General features: G+C 40.6%; 1 protein-coding gene across 1 annotated transcript in view; it reads right to left on the bottom strand.

The window, feature by feature from the left end:
* Positions 1-10387: 10387 nt before the first annotated feature.
* The window catches only part of EFCAB2 (EF-hand calcium binding domain 2), a 30767-nt gene continuing 22047 nt past the window's right edge, over positions 10388-19107 (bottom strand). The window contains exons 3-7 of the mRNA XM_069008488.1: positions 17910-17982; positions 13823-13902; positions 12136-12178; positions 11969-12035; positions 10388-10958 (exon numbers count right to left, since the gene is read on the bottom strand). Coding sequence (XP_068864589.1) covers positions 10822-10958; positions 11969-12035; positions 12136-12178; positions 13823-13902; positions 17910-17982 — 400 coding nt within the window. The 3' untranslated portion in view covers positions 10388-10821. The remainder of the gene's footprint in view (positions 10959-11968; positions 12036-12135; positions 12179-13822; positions 13903-17909; positions 17983-19107) is intronic.

Here is a 19107-nt window from a genome sequence, read left to right as displayed (position 1 = left end):
GGGACCTGTAAGAATATTGTCAAAATTTCTGAAGCTGAAATTCTCCTATTAGATGTCACACAGCACTCGGAGAACCTGTGTGGAGATAGATCCTATCCTGTCAGCCACCCTCAGTTTCACTTGTAAAGGTTGATGTCTCATGAAGATGGTTCTCAGACTTACCTGGAAAGCAAACAGCTTTTTCTAACAAGTGTAGATGACTGGCAAGTACAGACCATGCAGGAAAGTGGATCACGGAGCCCAAATTAATGAGTAATTGAAAGACTGTTCTGCAAAAATGGAAACCATTTCTAATCTCTGAATGTAGCAGTGCGTGGCTGATCTACAGATTTCTGTAAGTAGCAGGCATCCAAAGCATGCAGCTGATGCCACCAGAACCCCTGCAGAATGAGGCATTCTCTCCAGGAGGAGGAAGATGGCAGTCAAAGGTATGCTCTTGCATATGAACTTTTGACCCATCCAAGTACTGTTGAAGAAGGCACAGCTCACTCCCCAGACTTCCAATGTAGGAAATAATGATGTTCTTTGGATGCATCGGTGTGAGGACAGGTAGCGGAAGATGAGAAAGCAGTTTGGCACTGTTGGTTCCCGAGTGGCATGTGTCTGGCACATTCTAAGAATCAAGACAGGCAAAGAGAACTCAAAGGAAATACTATGAATTTCAGGTTTTAGAGCAATGAGAGAGAGATCTACACAATACCAGGTAAGTTAACCATGTTCCCCTGTTTGCCTTCAATAAAGTGCTCTAGCAAGGCACAGACTTTACAATGACCCATTAGCTTAGGCTCACAGCTAAACACCTTGTGGCTCCTGCAATTTGCACTTGTCACATTGATGTCGGTTAGACATACAGCAGCTGAAATGGTATAGGTACTTGTCCTCTATTCCAAAATATACAGGTCCCTTTAGCAACAGCCTAAATCTGCATTCAACAGCACAGGTATTAATGGGACAGAAAGTACTTAATTGTACAAACCAGACTCAGCACATGTAGCTCAGTTATACACGCTTTTCAAAGAGACCGATTTCTTCTCAACCTACAGTGACCCCAATATACGGGGATGTAACCAGCTGACTTCAGATCTGTATGAAAACAGAGTCTATTATGGGAACACAGAAGACAGAGCTTGCTAACTATAATCACATTAACTGTGAGTCCCTTTGATAAAGACCTGGGAGATGGGAATTTTGAGACCCCTTCCTGACATCTCCAGAGGCACCTCTGTACATCTTTATAAAGTAAATACCCTCAGTGTGATGGGTGAAGATGATGAAAATCTTACCATCTCTATGAGATGAACACTTAGTGGATGGTAAAGCTGGACCTTTATGGAGGGTTGTGGGAGATTAATGATGTTATTGGTAACATCATTGTAGTAACACAGTAATGAATGTGGAGAGTTTAGTTTATTTTTACAATCCTAAGTAAGAGGATTGTGACTTTCTGCAACCTGGATTGTTATTAATGTCATTTCTTTGACATGGGGCAGTAATGAGACAGTGCAATGTTTCCTCCCCAGGTGGGGAACAGCTGTTCAAAGGAACACTCACTGATCAGCAGGGACTGAAGACAGCCATTTCTGAACAAATTTATTTAATCCAGCTACTACCTGAAAAATTCCTGGCAAACAAAATCTTATCTGTTGTTCCTTAACAAATATTGTAAGGCTTAAAGATTTCATCAACAAAGCAGAAGTTTAGTGCAGAACTTAACCTTACAGTGTATATCTGGTTCAGATCATAACAAAAGGAAAGTGAACTTACTGGTCTCAGCTGGATGCACATGAGTGCTGAACAAACAGAAGGTAATGCCAATAGAGGAAGGGGAAGAATGTTCCTCTTTTGCCATTTTTATTGTCCTTGTTATGAATTTTTATTGAAAGGTAAGTTACAGAGTTAAATTTTAGCAGTGATGAATGCATTGTTTCTTCTGTTGCTCCCTGAACTTTATTCATTAACTGATGCAGAGAGCTGGTCTTTTCCCCACAATTATTTACTTGCAGTTTCTGTCCCTCAAAGACCTCACTGAGTATAGAAATAAGAGCCATATTTGAACAGCACTGATACAAATTTGGCTCCTAATAAGGGACAGTTCAATACATATTAAATGAGTCAGAAAGGCATGCTGTAGTCTTCCAGATCCACTTACGTTTAGATGGCTTTTATTGTTTTTGAAGCTATTGACAGAAGTGAGGAAGGCAGATCATTTCTTGTGTAAGTTAAAACTGAGAGTGGCTTTGTCCAAAAGCTTCTAAAACCATTTTCATAAATGCAAATATGTGACAACTGTAGAAAAGATATGACAAAGTCTTTGCATGAAATAGTTTCCCATAGATGCCAGTAAGATGCTAAATTGTAGTACCTCTTGGTATTACAAGCATCCCTGGGGAAGGAAGTACATGTAATTTTGCCTCTGAATGTTCTCCAGTCATCATTTCTTCTTCTCTTTTCTGAATTTTATTGGAGATGCATTCCTTTTACTGAGGTTTCCATAGTTATTGATCTCCTGAAGTTTTCATATTAGCCCAGGCAGCCACTCTTTCGCTGTGAGTCTCTGAATGCAGGTGTTGCTTCTTCTTGTTTCACAGGAACTTAATTTGGCAAACCCTCATCACCAAATTGGACTTTACTTCCCATCTTGATTTGTGTGTTTTTTTCTCTGAATTCAAATGTTTTTCCTGAGCTCACTTTTTTGTAAGCATGTAATAGCACAGGGCATGATTGACAATAGCTATCTTGGGGGTGAACATTGTATGTAAAAGGTGTATGGGTTCATACATCTACTTGTAGGTATGTACAATATGTACTTGTACGTTCACATCTACTTGTAGGTCACTTTTTCTAAGTTTATGTCCCAAATGTCTGCACTTTACTGTTCAGCATTTCCCCTTGTGACTGTATCACTGTAAAGCCTTTGCTTCCCTTGTGAGAACAGGCAGGCTGTGAGCAATGAAGTTCAACTTCTGTGTTATCATGAGAAAACAGAACAGACTTTCTCTTCATTTTATAGCTGTATGCTTCCGGCTGACATTGCCTCCTACGGGAGTGACAGTTTCTGGCTATTGCAGGCCAGCTAGCACAGCTTACATACAGAATGTGTTCTTCCACAACTAGGGACTAATTTCTCTGGGTATAAACATTCCTCAGAACATTTAAATGGTTCTTCCTCCCCAGCACCAAGTGCCCAGGTTCTGAAATAAGGATGCTACACAGAGAGTTTATGGAGCCTGGGGGATTCCCTTATTGAAATTCTGCCATCACACCCAATAGAAGACTTATCATTATTCCCTTTTGTCACTGGAACTCTGTTGCTGCCTGTTCCAAGCTTCCCTTCCCCCTCCCCAAGAAAAGCCAGGACTTGCCTGTGCCACGTGCTCTGAACTCCTTTGTTCCAAAGTGTGGGCAAAACCAAATGTAACTCAAACTCTTCAGCAGTGTCTGATTGGCCACTCACCCTGAGTCTTTCCCCTTCTCCGAATAAAAGAAGAGCCCAAGAGGGGGCCTGCCCTCTTTGGCTTTGCAATCCTTCTGCATCTTGTTCTGAGATGAGAACATCTTGTCTCTGTTTGAAAGCTTCTAATTGCAGGAATTGGGCTGAAGACTATATTTCTCCCTCTTTGCTTCTGCTGGTGGTATCAGCTTTGCAGCTACCATTTGCCGCTTTTAGAGCTACTGAAATGCTGGATTGCCTGTGCTACCTCTCTAGGCTGCCCGAGGCTTTCTAAGGCATTGAACTACAAGCCTAGCTGGTAAAAAGCTGTGAGTATTTCCACAGAACTCTTCTTCTTAGTGGATATTGCTACATCATCTCTGCCAGACAGAACACACCCTTGGCAATTAAAAAAGTCCCTAAAAAGAGATTCATCTCTTAGTTTGTTGGGGTTTTTTTAAGCTCTGCACTGTCTGCTACTGTCTCCAGTGTTCATTTAGCTGTTTTGAAGAGTAAGTTCTGGTCACAGATCCTCTACTCCAATTAATCCACTATGTTATGCCAGAGAGGTGGTACATTTTTGAAGAGGAAAACAGAGATATGACCAATAACCGCATCTCATGTTGTACTCCTTTGCCAGAAGATATCGCATCCCTTTGTGGTTTGAAAGATGGAAAATGAAGTTTCAGTCATTTAGATGAGAAAATCCAAATGACACATTTCAACGTGCCACTTTTCTTCATGGCTACTCAGTTCTACCCCACTGGAGCCACAAGAGTTTAGTGAGAACATCTTCCTGGAATCCCAACTGCTCACTGCCAATGGGAAATGAGGAAAAAGGATGAACCTCTTTCTTCACATTGGTGTAGTAAAGGCAATGCTTACATTCTTTCAGCAATTTCTTTTATCTCTGTTTCCAGTGCATTTTACAGATGTTTCCAGGATATGTACTCTGGTGTGACATCAAAAAGAAACCTGTCTTGGCATAAGAACAACAGGGAAAACTCACAGCTTGTTTACATAAATTGTAAAAATCTGCAATTAAATAGCTATAAAAAGAGTAACTGGGTTTACTCTGTGTGTCCCCTGCTTTTCGTGATAGATGTTCTTAGACTAAACTGTTGGGGGTTTTCCCCATTTGAGCCTCGGAGGACTACTGTAATAAAAAGGTGAATGAGAGCAGCACTGCATTGTGCCTCCAGATGAGACAAGCAATGAAAACAAACTGCATCCAAACAGCTAAATCTGGGGCTTAAGCCAGCCTCTGTACATCGAATAATAGCTATCCTCAGCAAATAGACACATTTTATAACATTTCCTGGACATCAACAAACTGTGGCTCTGGTAGAGATCTTGTATTTATTTTTTCTTTTCTTTTCTTTTCTTTTCTTTTCTTTTCTTTTCTTTTCTTTTCTTTTCTTTTTTCTTTTCTTTTCTTTTTTCTTTTCTTTTCTTTCCTTTTCTTTTCTCTTTTCAGTCAAGGGCCCTGTATTTATACTGGTCTTCTTCCCACTCCTAGTTACCCAACTTCCTCAGAAAGTTCTCCCCTACTGATCTCAGTGATAGTAAACCATTATATTTAGCATAACAATCTATCTCTGCAACTTTGACAAAGCACAAAGAACGAGAGACAGGTTCTCAGTTTTCCATTAAATTTGAGCTGAATTTCAGTGTACCTCTGTGTTTGCAGGAGCTCTGAAGAATGGCATTGCTTCTGAAGGCAACTTAAGACCACATGAAAACTGGCTATGGTGGTTTTTTTTAGTTTTGTCTCTGCAATATTGAGTGCAACTTCACTACACAGATAGGTGTTCCAACAAAGTTGTCCTTAAAGTTGCATTACTGAGTCTTTCCTGGCTGTGTTACTATGGATTAAAATTTCAGTCTTTGCTACCAGTTTCCAAATGTACCATAATACATCCCTAGCATTCCTTCATTGTAAAATCTATTGTAATGCATAAAACTTGAATAACTTGCAGATGTGGAAGATCTCAGAGAGCTTCAAATTCTTGTATTATCAGCTCTAAAATCACATCTCTAGAAAACTGTAGAACTCCACTCTGGTTATTTTAATCACTAGGGTGGTATCTAGGGTAAGACATGGCTACACACCATAAGGCAAATCTTGGGACCTATTCTGCACTAGGGGATGCTGTTATCTTGGCACAAAAAGAGACTGCTGTTGACAGCAAATATTCAAGGGCTTTCCTCTTCTTGAAACATCTTACTTTGAACTATTTTTTTTTAATGCTGTCATTTAAGTAGGTATTTGCAACAAGGAAGCCTCTTCTAAAAGGCTAGAAGAAATAGAGTCCAGAATAAAAAGAATCTATTTAGTATAAGAAAACACAGAAGCAACGCGTGTGTTTTTAACGCTGCAGTGTCTCCAGGGTAATAGCAGGAAAAGGTAATTTTACATCTCCATGCAGAATCATCACTAGTTTCCCTTTTTGTGCTCTGAATAATATGGAAAAGTTCTGACTGCTGACTCTCGCTAACTCTTGCTTGCATTACTATAGACAAGAATTAACTACTTACGCCCACGGTTTTACAGTTTTGGTCGTTTCAATTACATGACTTGCAGCTGGTTGGACACCTCTGTTGGATCTTCCACAGATGAGTCTTCTTTAAAGAGACTAAAAAGTTTTTACAGTGCCTTGTGAGCCAGTGCATCACTATTTCTGAAGCCCTTCTGTAGACAGAACTCCCTTTGAAGTCCATAGGAGTTCTCTCTGAATAAGAACTTTAGGATTTGGGCCTCAGGACACAAATGCTGTGATCAATCTTTTGAGCATAGTGAGTAACATTTTCTTGGCTTTCAGAACTACACTAAGCCAAACAGTAGCCCCAGGGATTCAAAATAGGTTAAACAGGAGAATCTGCTTTGTTTCGACCTATGTCTTTCTTTAGCTTTTAAATCAGCATAGTCCCCATGCCTAGTACTGATCTGCCAAAAACACCCTCCAACAGTAAGAGCAGATGTTTTAATAGTTTTTTTTACAGTCAAACCTATCATGGCATGAGACACTATGAAACAGAGTTGTGTTCAATGAAAAACAAACATACTTGATGTGGACTGACCTGTTTAAAAGCAGCAACCTGAACATACAGTCTGGAACAAAAGACTTGAAGGCTGAGAACTTTATTAATTATGTTACAGGGAGGTCTGTAGGCACTGATTTCAATCAGACCATCATAGTACCAGATACTGTGCAAACATCAGAATTAGTGACACAAAAAGTCGGCAGTACAAGTAGGCAAGACTGATATTCCCTGTCTCCTATTCTTTGTAATTCCTGTGACTTTATACATGGAAAGGTCAGCTAGCAAGAGACTGTATGACCTTCCAATACCTCTCACGAAGTCCAAAATGAAACCTGTCTGCCAACCTCCTGTCTTATTGTCAAGACTACTCTTCCCCTTTCACACAATTACAACAGTATATTACTGGACTTAAAAAATCCTAATTTCCCATGCCTAATTTCCCATGCCCATCCCAGTCTAGGCTAAATTCCAGCATCCCCAGCCACTTTCCCCATGAAACCGAAGGCCCAGGTTCTTCCTGTTACCTGTGATGAAGGATTTACCAGTGCTGATTTCAGTGGTAACAAGTTTAGATCCAGTGATAAACCCCACCCTGACATGGGCAGCTCTCTGACAGTGCAGCAGTGCATCAGCAGTGTGGGGCAGAGCAAAACTCTCTTGCATTTTCAACCCTCATAGGATATCACACAACTGTATTAATGAAACTAAGAGAACCAAGAGAAAAGACAGACTGAAACAAAAGGTAGCAAATTCTTATTGCCTGAACAGAGCTAAGAGCCTGAACATTTTACAGGCTCTTACCTGTGTGATAACATGGGTGGAGGTGCACAGGTGAACAGCCCAGTTCTTTTCCTGGAGTCCCAGGTCTGATGCTAGCCCATTAGCATTTTGGTGGAGGAAGTCCTGCAACTTCTGTTTCTGCCCACAGCCAGTGGAGAGTCTCAAGCAGCTGTAAATACCACGTTGGTATGCATTGCAGTGGGAAAACACCTAAGTCTGCAGGTGTGGATATACATGGCACTATCACACAAAAGTGTTTTGGAGAAGCCACTTCAAAGCTGGTGAAGGAAACATAAAAAGCAATGTATTACCTGGAATATGAGCAACTGGACTCCCAAGCACAAGCTCAGCAGCTAGAAGAAATACTCCACAGTATCAGTAAGACTGAGGGCTCCACTATACACCAGATATGCCCTGACACAGCTGAACCTACTTAAAGTCTTAAACAAGTAAAGTCTTGTCCAGCCTACAATTCACAGCAGTGATGTAAACACTCTGCTGATCCAGTTGTACTTGTAGATGGTAGATGTGGAAAGTCAGATGTACTTTCCAGTATTTGCTTCTTTGATTTCTTCTTCTTTTAATTTTGTTTTCTTTTTTACCTCTGGATAATGACTTCCCTTCCCTCTCCCTCCTTCAACTAGGTCAAAAACCCTCTGACTTGCCCAGTTTCTTCAATGCCTTGGCCCTACTTCCTTGTGTGAAATCCAGGTGCTACACTGGTTCCTCCCTAGATATTTCTCCTTTTGTTCCAATCCCTTACCTTCGTTCCTGATCTTGAGGGAAGAGGCAAAACAGCCAGCAAGGAGAGGCATGTAACAAGAGACAGCTCAAGACCACTCAGAAGTTCAATTTGTTCACCTTAAAGAAGAGGACAAAGTAACATATTTTTCCCTTCAAATTTAGAAACAAAGCAGGGTTTTAGTTTCAACAAAATGGTTCCCTAAGTCTCCTCTTCCTTTCCCTATGGTATGGGTCCCTGCTCATCCCCAGGGAGCACAGAGGAGCAGGGCACTCAGTCCCTCATGCAGCCTATCACCACCACAGGGAAATGGGTGGTCATGGGCTGGCAAATCATGAAAGACACAGGCAAAAGAACAGTCTTATGTGGCCACTGCTCAGCCTCTTCTGGGATGACCCTGGGATGACCAGCTGCTTCACGAGCTGGCCAGATCACTGCTATTTGATCCTAGCTGGCAGGGTGCACTCAGGTTTTGGGATCCTACAGAGTCTGAGATTGGTTCTTGACAATTCTTTCACCCCCAGTCTGGAAACTCTCTAAGCAATGAAATTTCCTTGCTTATGCCCAAAGAGAAGACTGCAACTTGCTTTTGTCTGTCCTATTTGCACATATCTTTCTTGGGGACGGGTATAAGAAGATGGAACTGGAAGAGCTGCTGTATGATAAATTCAGACACAATCACAATCACACCTTTTACTTGCCAGAATACCCTCTTTCCTTGCATTTGAGGACTGCAAAATAAAAAATTATATATATCATAAAAGAATGCATATTAAGATCCTATTTGCACTATGAATTGTAATAGTGCTGTACATGGATATCCTGATTTGACACAACAGCTGAGGCGGCCTCTGGGGAAGAATCACTAGAAACAAATTGTGCTCTCTTTGGAGCACTGGGAGCTGTGAAATGATTTCCTGAAATAAGCATCTTCCTACTGATATCCAAGGTGAGGCTGACAAGGACTCCAAGACAGCATATGAATGAAACTTGTTCACTCACACCAGCTGTGTCAGAAATCTAGTATAACACACTACATCAAATGGAAGAAGGATTCATCTAGGGAAAATAATTTCAGCTTCGAAAGAGAGACTGAAGAAGGCTAATAAAAATATATTTTCTGAATAGGCCTTTGTTGTTCTTGCTTTAATCTTCAGAAACATGTATTTTCCTCCAGTATAACACTAATGATAGCCTTTGTTTTTCCTTTTTACTGGCAATGAAGTGAAACACACAGTAAATGTGTTAACCAGAGTGCATTGCTGAGCAGTGCAACAGTGTTTCCCAGATGCAGCTTAGAACTGTGAAAATGTTGTCTACCTTCATTAACTCTTCATTGCCTTACTGTTTAAGCAAGTATCAGTGGCTTGGACAACTTGGATTAGAGAAGTAAAAAATGAATTAAAAAATGGTCTCTTCCAGACTGCTTCCATCACCCCATTTAGATGATGCTAATCTCTGCTTTGTGAAGCACAGCAGGTCACTTGTACCATGAAAACAGTTTGTCTGAGCTTCCAGCCCAAAGGAAACAAATGGGTAGGGCAAAAGACCTGACAGGAGGAGGCGGAGTCCTGTGCTCTGTTCTCAGCTCTGCCACTAGAAGGGCATAACAGCGGGTAAGGCACTCTATGTCAGTCTTCCCCGGATTTCATCAGCTGATGAAGGCTGTGGATGACACAGAGCTGGAATATGCAGTTGGGACAAAGGAGAGGTAGAACATAGTACAGGAGGAAAGCAAACTTGATAGAGAGTAGAAAAAGAGAAATGGGGTGGAAGGTGTGGGGTACAAAATGCAAGACACAACTCTTGAGGAGCAGACCACAGAGTCTCCTACAAGCTGAGACCTCATCAGTTGAGGGCAACTGCTGGTCACTTGTTAGCAGATAATATACAAGGCAGGAACTTGAGAAGAAAGAATTTGAACTCAAGTTCAAGAACAGCAGTACAGTAACACCAAATTATCAAACTGGAAGTGAGAAGAGCTGTGAGGTCTGTGGTGGTCTGCTAGCAAGAAAAGCTGAGACACCTATTCTACACTAACATCTTTCAAAAAATGGTGCTTCATCAGTTTATGAAAATCAAATTCCCATTCTGTGATCCTCATTTTTGAAGAGCTAAAATTACTGACTTTCAAACTGATTACAAAAGGGGAACTGTTCATTGCCTATAGTAACAGAAATGTTCTCAAGGATTAGGTTGACTATGGAAATGGTTGGAGTGTTCTCTGCATGTTTAAAATGAAAGCAAAATATTATGTCAGTGGATTAGTAATATAAACTGGAACTAACTGGTCCAGTTCAATTGCCTATGGTAAACAAAACACAAATACTTGCAAGACACTAGAAATTATAGGAAGTTTATTTGATCTATTATATTATTTCAAACCTACCTGGTTCCTTATTAGTTAAACACAAATAAGGATTACACTTAAATGTAAAGCTTTATCTTACTACTATTAGTCACCTTAAGATACTCACTTACCTACATATTACCTATTTTCACAAGTCTCATTTTCCATTAGTTTTGCAAAAGCAATTGTAAAGTTACTTCTTGACTTCATTAACATTATTTTTCCTGCTATTTTCCAACAAAATCCCATGATTTCTTTTCCAGACCTTACACAGTCTTTCTGTCAAGAGCTCTTTTTCCAGGTGTGACTATATTTTTATATGTATATATATACATGCACACAGAACCCAAGGAAATATAACTACACAGATTTTATTTTAATCATAAGCATCAAGTCACAAGCTGAGCTTTGTTATACTTTAAATTACATATTTCAACTATCTGTCAAGCTACAGTGTTGTTACAAAAAGGCATCTCAGACATTAAAGGGGAAGGTCTTCGTTTCATCTACTACCAGCTTTTTAAGGTAGTCTCTGTAGCGAAGAGTATTTGTTTCTGGATCTAGAGCAACGGCGAGCATGTCCTCCATTTCCTCCTGAGAAAAGGGCTCACCTGAAAGACAGCAGAGAATAACACTTTGTCTTGGTAAGTATCCTTTCAAGGACTGGCAAATTCCACTGCTTTTCCCTTGAAAGGATCTCCTTTTGATTCTCACAGAGAGGAGAAAAGGAACAAAACTAAGGATCTTACTCCTTCCCTTTTGCCAATGTAAGTCCTGCACACCAAGTGAGCCAGTCTAAAGGAAAGGAGACAGAGGATGTGGATCCATCTGATCTTCTAGTTCACAGACACCAAAACAGCCTGTTCCTTTCTGCCATGGATTTTGAAACAACCATTTTTGTCAGAGTTCTTCTCCTGTGTATATTAGAATTATTATCTCTCATTTGGCTATCCTTGCACTTGTATTCACATCATGAAAGACTTCTGGTTTTTCTCTTTTAGGAACTTCAAAGCTGTAGATGGCCTACTTCATCCCTCAGAGAACCAGGTTACCAACTGAGGCTAGGTCTTGCACAAAGGTGAACACCCTTTTGAACATGAGGCAGGTGGGCATGAGTCAGCCACACAAGAAAAGCAGGCTCTCCAGGAGATATTGAGGATTACAGAATGTACAACTTAAATCTTGTCTTTGAATCTCTTTGTTTGCATATGGCTCTAGAATTAAGATCAAGATAATGTAAGAATGAATGAGCACTGAAACTACTGAAACATCCGGAAATCTAAGCTGCAATTTTACAGGACAGCAAAAGAGTCACATACATAGTGAGCACGGAGGTGTGCACAGAATCACAAAATATCCAGACATGACTGAATTATGAATAAGGATAAGAATAAAAATCTCTATTCTATAATGTCTGCAAACAGGCAGATAAATGCTCTTTCCCTGCATCATTGACCAGTGAAATGTCCTAGTCTGCAGCCACTCATCACAGCAACAGCACTGTTTGAAGACAATGTTACCTACTCCCATAGGTTTTGGCATGCAGGGCAAGGACCTCAAGGTGACATTTATACATGTAATGTTTTTTACTTAAATATTGATATTACTGAAGTCATGTTACCTTCTTCAGTCAAATGTTTGACCAGGTCCTCTTTGGTAATATATCCACATTTATTCTCATCCAAAGCCTTTAAAGGAAAAGAATAAAACTTGTGGTTTTAAGCTTATTGTATCAAAATGCAGCAAATTCTTCCCAGCAATTAGGTACTTGAATATTTAGTTACAGACCTCAAATGCATGTAGAACAACATCTTCTGGAATAGGCCAGAATCTGAAACCATGGAATCAGAAAAGTTAAGTTACTGTTTGCTAGTGCTCTGAAAAAACTAAATACGAGTACTAGAGGAAAAGGAAAGCTTGTTTTCTATGAGAATTTACTGTTTTGTCTATCAAACATTTAATTGCAGCCTAGCCTTTTGGAACTGTCCATATATTTAACTCTTACATCTTTTGTTGTATAACTGTTTAATTTCTCTTGTGCTGAGGAGCCAGATGAATGGCTTCTGCATGTCTGGGCCGGCTAGGTGGGTTAGTAGGAATCAGCAACAGATGAATCATTCTACATAGCCAATGCACTGAACAGAAGTGGACAAACCAAGAAAACAAAGTTTTGTCCAGATAGGCTGGTAGCTAGGCAACAGATCACCTAGTGGGACTTGGGCAGTCTAATGAGCTGATGATGAGCAAAGGAGGCTGGTGGCTATAAAAGAAAAGGTCTGTCTAACAATTTCAGAGAGAGGGGAGAACTGGGCACTTGTGTGCATGCATATGCATGCTTGATTTTGGAGCTGGAAAGGAAGCTCAGTGCAGCAATGGAGAGCTTCCATATCCCAGCAGGCTCTCTCCAAACCCCCAGAATACTAAAGAGAGGGAGCTGAGTCCAGGGAGGTTCTAACTGCTTGATTGCTTTGTCTAGACCCGCCTCAGTCTTTAACAATCTAAAAATCAAATGTGCTAAGTTGCCTTGGATTTTGTGATCCAAATCTCAAGTGCCCTTGCATAAGTGAACTATGGACACAGTGCCCCAAAAGATAAAGTGGGTCTTGACAAGCCTGCGCTAGCCTGGGGAAAGTGTGGGGCGATTATTTTTGTGTGTGTATGTGTATATGCGTGTATGTTTGCGTGAAGGGGGTGTGGAGAAGGAGGAGGAGAGCCCAGAGCAGCATGGCATCATTGTGTGAAAGGGTGAACATCAGTGTGGAGCCACAGATACTCCATGTGTAGAACACCCTCCTACCAAAGGCCCTCTGTGTGCAAAATAATTTCTCAGGGTTGGACAAGACTGAGTTTCTCAAAAGCCTTGACTACCATCTTTAAAATGAAAGAAAAACTCCGTGTCAGTAACTTTGCTTTAGTGCAAAATGTCAAAATAGCACAAGTTCCTGTTTTCGTGCAAAGACTTCTATGCACCTTTGTGACCACTTTTAGATCAGCAGTCTTTTAGAGTTTTAATTGTATACGTTCAGCTGTACCTGCTACTCACTTTGAGACACAAATATGAAGCTGGTTTACACAACCTATTTAGAATACACTATAACACTCTGTGCTTCTCAGTAACTGTAAGTCATATGTTCAGAGAAAGCAATAGTTATGACCTTAATTTGCACACCAAATATTTCAGAGATATACAAAGCATGTTGAACAGCAATTCCAATTCCCATTAAAAATACAAAAGCTACATATTATCACAATTATGATTACAAGCTGGTATTATTTATATCATCAGTACAACATAATTTAATGTAGATGAACTAATTTTGTGACAAAATCTATCTAGTTAATGTAAACTGAGTTTAAATGGTAAAGAAGATTTGGACTCCTTCCAGGTACGTAAAATTTCTGTAGATATGTTTATTCAGAATCAACCCATCAATCTGGAATAAACCACAGACACATAAAATTCACTTTCCATTACCTTCTCTCAAGTAGCACTTTTGTCATCACTGGGAGAAATTGTTCCAGATGAACGAATCCACCCGGTTCTTCTACTTCTATCTAAAAATAAAACTTAAGTGTGGCAGGGTATATGACTCATTAGCAAACTAATCTGAAAAATAGAAAATTGGGGTGATCCCTGCATTAAAATTACAGCGTTAGGCTTTGAATATTTGTATCAGGTCTTTAATATCACATGGTACCATAAAATATCCCAGGGAAATACAGGCCTGCTATTATAGACAGTTCCAACAACTCAATATTGCCCTCTTGTGCTTCAAAATCATTCGTGCAAAGGAACCAGACACCGAGTAACTGATCTTACCTCCCACAATAACTCAGCAGAGGTTTAAACATTCAGGCTGAAGTCATACCAGTACAGTTTATCAGGGTCTGGAGCATTCCCAAGTAGTGTAATGTGAATACCCATTACAGCAAACCATGAGCATGTCCCCTTGGCATGATTTTGAACTGTGCCACCCAACACTCCCCCCAGCAGATGCTGGCTTGGACCATAAGGACTTTTCCCCAGCGGGATGCTTGGTGCAGCCACCCTGCGTAAAACAGTTACCAGGATGGGCATGAACTGCTCTGCACCAGCTGGCTTCAACACCTAAGGATGTTTCTGGGCATAATTCATTGGCTAGCTTGGATATAGCTCCAGTCAAGTACACCTTAATGATGGAATTTGTTGCTTTCATGTTTCATAGTCAAAGAGAGTTGTCAGGGGAAGGACCAGAGAGGCAGGCAGACTGAGTCAGGGCAGACCAAAACAGTCACAAGGCAGCCTATAAAATGCTACCCAAAAAAAGCTTCCTTTTGCCTCCCAAATGAATTAACAAATTAATCCCAAAACACTGGGGACTTCTAGCAGCATTCTCACTGCATTCCTACACTTCCATAGGAGATAAGCAACATGGTAAAAACTGCTCTCTCTCACTGGGGTGCATCTCTTCCCTGAAAATTTCAAGTTTTGCTCCCAAAAGGAGCCCTGTTAATGGAGCTAGCCTGTTCCTTTCTGTGTTGAAACTGGATGCATGCCTTGAGGTCTCACATGGCAGCAGTGACACCTTGCTAGGCCCCCTGAGACACAGCCCAGATTGAAAGAAAACTCAAACAGGCACTGATTTGAAATCTTCTAACTGAGTCAGGAAAAACTTAGTAAGGAATATTCCTCCTGGGAGCTGGGGCAGAGCTGGGCAGTTCCTGATACATCCAGTTGCTTAAATGGAAAGCTGCAACTGCTGCTGCATGCTCTTTTCCAGTGTTCTGGAAGGGGTTTGGGCACTAAGAGAAGACAGCCATCACGTCTTGCTCCTTTAGAGTGGAAACTGGCTTGAGAAAACACATTTTCCGTTCTGTTTGGTGAGCCTAGCAGAAGGGATCTTTAGCAAGGAAATGAAGATGTTGCATGCTTCATTCTAAACCAAATGGAACCTTTTACCATTACAGAATCACTTGTTTTAGTGCTTGCTTGATTGAAAAGATGTAACAAAATACCTGGCAAAACCTAGTCCTGGGAGGTGATCAGCAACCTCAGCTTCCTCTGATGTGGAACAAACAGCTTCCATTTCAGAGTCTCTATAGATCCAGCAACATCCTGAGCAGTTAAAATTAATCCTATTTCTGACACTTCTTACTCCTCCTCGTGCTCACTCCTGTTCTACACCTCATTTCTCACTGATGTTTTTCTTCTGTATTTCCTCCTCTTTTCACAATAACAGTATTTGCTTGTTCAAACTCTGTGAGTTTTGCTCTATTTCTTTCCTTTGGGTACATCAATAGCTCCCATAACAACTGTATTGTAGCACCTATTATGTTTTGTATCTCTGTTTTCCCAGCCATAACACCGGGGTACTTGAAACACAAAGAAACAACATCTTCCAGAGTTACCAGGCAGAGCACTGTACCGAACTCCAGGCATTGTAGCAACCCTTGAATTAGCTTTCACCATCTCTACATTTAGCTTTTAATCTTAACTTTGTAAGTAGGCCTAAAGATATGATATTAAGTAAAGAATTGAGTATAAGGCAGTATAAGAAACATTATATGATAATTTATAGAGATACCATAATTACATGAATGCTGATTTTGCAGATATGAATAATGTGATGGCAGCATATGCTAGTTTAGCAATAAGGCTAATAGGAAGATGATTATGAGAGAGAGAGACAAGTAGTGAGAAACAGAAATGAATCACAGCTCACAATGGGCAACAATACTGGGGAAATAGCTTGGTTACAACTGGCTAACAGATAGAATTTTTACCTTCTCTAGATCAAGATAAAATGGTATTACCACAGCCAATTATAGTGGCATCTTACATAAATTAAGATATGTTTGTGATTATCATAATATATGAAGGGTTCCACAAGAAGACAGTGTTCTTCTGGTACTAAACCTATGCCAACGTTTCATTTACAGGCACTATGAAACATTCTTTGCTATTTATTTTCCAGTGCAGTGCTCTTTAAAGTTAACCATTACTCTTTCTTCTTGCAGTATTTATACTTTAATATTCTTACAATCAACATTTTCATACATGTTACACCGTCGTATCTCAAGAATCTTCTGCCTCATGGCTATATTGCATTGTACTTTTTATGTATTACTTATCTCAAATTTTCAGTAATTTTGAAAATTAAAAAAAAAAAAAGGCCAATCTCTTCCAGAGGAAGAGGCAGGCCTTAAATTCTCCTGGTTCCCCTGAACTTGAAAGGGGTTTTCAAAGCATCCCCTTTTCACAAATCTGTATCTTCAGTGAGTTGCACTGTTCATTTGCTTTACAGAAAAGTCACTGTGGGACACTAAAAATATCCATATTAAGCACCATAATTTCTCTTTCCATTTTGTCTTGTTTGTCAGTGTGATCTGGGACAATCTGGTTCTGAAAGTACAGAACCAGAGCAGAGAGATTGCCGTATCATGTTAAAAGAGCTTTCTGTCCTGATGGTTCTTTGCACTTCTTCATCTGAAGCATCTGCATCACTTTCACAAGACTTAGTACAAGATTTCTCACACTAAATTCTGATCTACAAGAGACCAGACGAGCCTAGTGAGGGGAGACTACTACTGCAACTATCCAAATTTTTGGTGGTGCAAGAAGAAAACAGTAGGAGACATCAATTCCCAGTATCCCAACCTACATATGAAAAGGAGAAAAAACCTTATCCACCTCTCAGCTCCAGCACTGTCCAGTCCTTAAAGCAGCATGGACATTTGCAAAAAGAACATGAAGTCTTTTTCCTACTTCTTTGTCCCATTTATTAACCAACCATGCCAAGGCACCAGCACACCACTTTTCTATTACAAACATGATGTAAGGAGACAAAAATTAGTGTAGGGAAAGACTGTGGAGAAATGTGATTAATTTCCTTACCTTACCACTGCCTGTCACTGGGAGAATGGGAGGACCACTAGGTCTTGTGAGATTTTATGTCCTGAAGCCTGATTTAAAAGCTTAAGAAATCAAGTAAGAAAAGATTCTTACCTATAACTGAGAAATCGCAAGACTGAGAGAGACTTCATGAAGGACAGAACGTTGAAAGGTCTGGATATAAGATAGCAATAACAGGAGAGAGTTCAAAAAATGGCAGGCCTTCTCTCTGGGTATTTTTGGAATGTGATGTATAATTTTAGCACCTGCTCAAGAACTAATTCTTATTACCTAACCCTGCAATGTGTTTCCATGGCATGTCCAGAAGAGTGAGATGGTTAGAGTTTGGATATCCTAATCTGACTGAGGTTTAGGACATTCTTTTTCATCAGTCAAAACCAATTTTTCCTCCATTTTCTATAAATGCCCCTCCACCTTGGCAGAGTGTCACAGTGACCCTTCGGGGTAAAAGAAAGTCAAAGACTCCTCATTGTAACCCATCAATGTTGTTACCTCATCAGCATAAAGGTTTGCTCCAGGGCAACCTGCGAGACTGTCTGTCTGCCAGAAACACTTCCATGACACTTCCAACATCTGGGAAAAGAGCTTAGGTTTCCCACTCAGCAAGGCAGAAGGACCAAAACTGTGCAAGTTGAAGATGGAAAAAAATACAACAGATCTAAACATTTACCTGTGCAAGCAATTCCTGTACTTCTGCCTCATTTGGGAAGCAACCCAGTGACCTGACAATGCAACCAATCTCTCTGAAAGAAAAGAAAAAGAGAAGAGAGAAAAAAGGGAGGAGAGGGAGAGGGAAGGGGGGAGGGGGAGGGGGAGGGGGAGGGGGAGGGGGAGGGGGAGGGGGAGGGGGAGGGGGAGGGGGAGGGGGAGGGGGAGGGAAGGGAAGGGAAGGGAAGGGAAGGGAAGGGAAGGGAAGGGAAGGGAAGGGAAGGGAAGGGAAGGGAAGGGAAGGGAAGGGAAGGGAAGGGAAGGGAAGGGAAGGGAAGGGAAGGGAAGGGAAGGGAAGGGAAGGGAAGGGAAGGGAAGGGAAGGGAAGGGAAGGGAAGGGAAGGGAAGGGAAGGGAAGGGAAGGGAAGGGAAGGGAAGGGAAGGGAAGGGAAGGGAAGGGAAGGGAAGGGAAGGGAAGGGAAGGGAAGGGAAGGGAAGGGAAGGGAAGGGAAGGGAAGGGAAGGGAAGGGAAGGGAAGGGAAGGAAAGGAAAGGAAAGGAAAGGAAAGGAAAGGAAAGGAAAGGAAAGGAAAGGAAAGGAAAGGAAAGGAAAGGAAAGGAAAGGAAAGGAAAGGAAAGGAAAGGAAAGGAAAGGAAAGGAAAGGAAAGGAAAGGAAAGGAAAGGAAAGGAAAGGAAAACAACTTTGTTAATAAATCTGCAATACAAGACTTTCCATGGAGAATCCAGATACCAATTCAGAGCTTGCATATAGGAGTGCACATATACAAGCACACAAGCAAATCTATGTGGGCTTTTAAGATGATGTCTCAGTAAGCAATGTTTATTTTATCAGACATTAAATATTCCGAAGGTCCTTGAAATTGTTCTTGCAATTTTCCCCAAAAATTCTTTACTATTGTGTTGCAGTGTACTGTGTGCAAGTTACTTTTCCACTGCTGTTCTCTAATTGTTATGCTTATTTTCAGTAAAGTCTATATTTATAAAGTTAACAAATCACTTAGAAATCAACTGAGATGCAATGTAACAAATAAAATAAATGCTTATATTAAATGCTATAAAGATACAAATTCTAACTGCATTAAAGAACCATTACAAAAGGTCAGGAAGAAGGCAGCCCTGCTATGTCCATGCTGTGCTCTGAAAGAGTCAAACAGAGCAACAACGTGGCTTATCACCGCTGTTTATGCTGTAAATATATT

The sequence above is a fragment of the Aphelocoma coerulescens genome, chromosome 3 (genome assembly GCF_041296385.1).
Source record: "Aphelocoma coerulescens isolate FSJ_1873_10779 chromosome 3, UR_Acoe_1.0, whole genome shotgun sequence".
NCBI lineage: Eukaryota > Metazoa > Chordata > Aves > Passeriformes > Corvidae > Aphelocoma > Aphelocoma coerulescens.
Note: the sequence above shows the minus strand (reverse complement) of the source record. Positions and strands in the feature narration are given on the sequence as shown.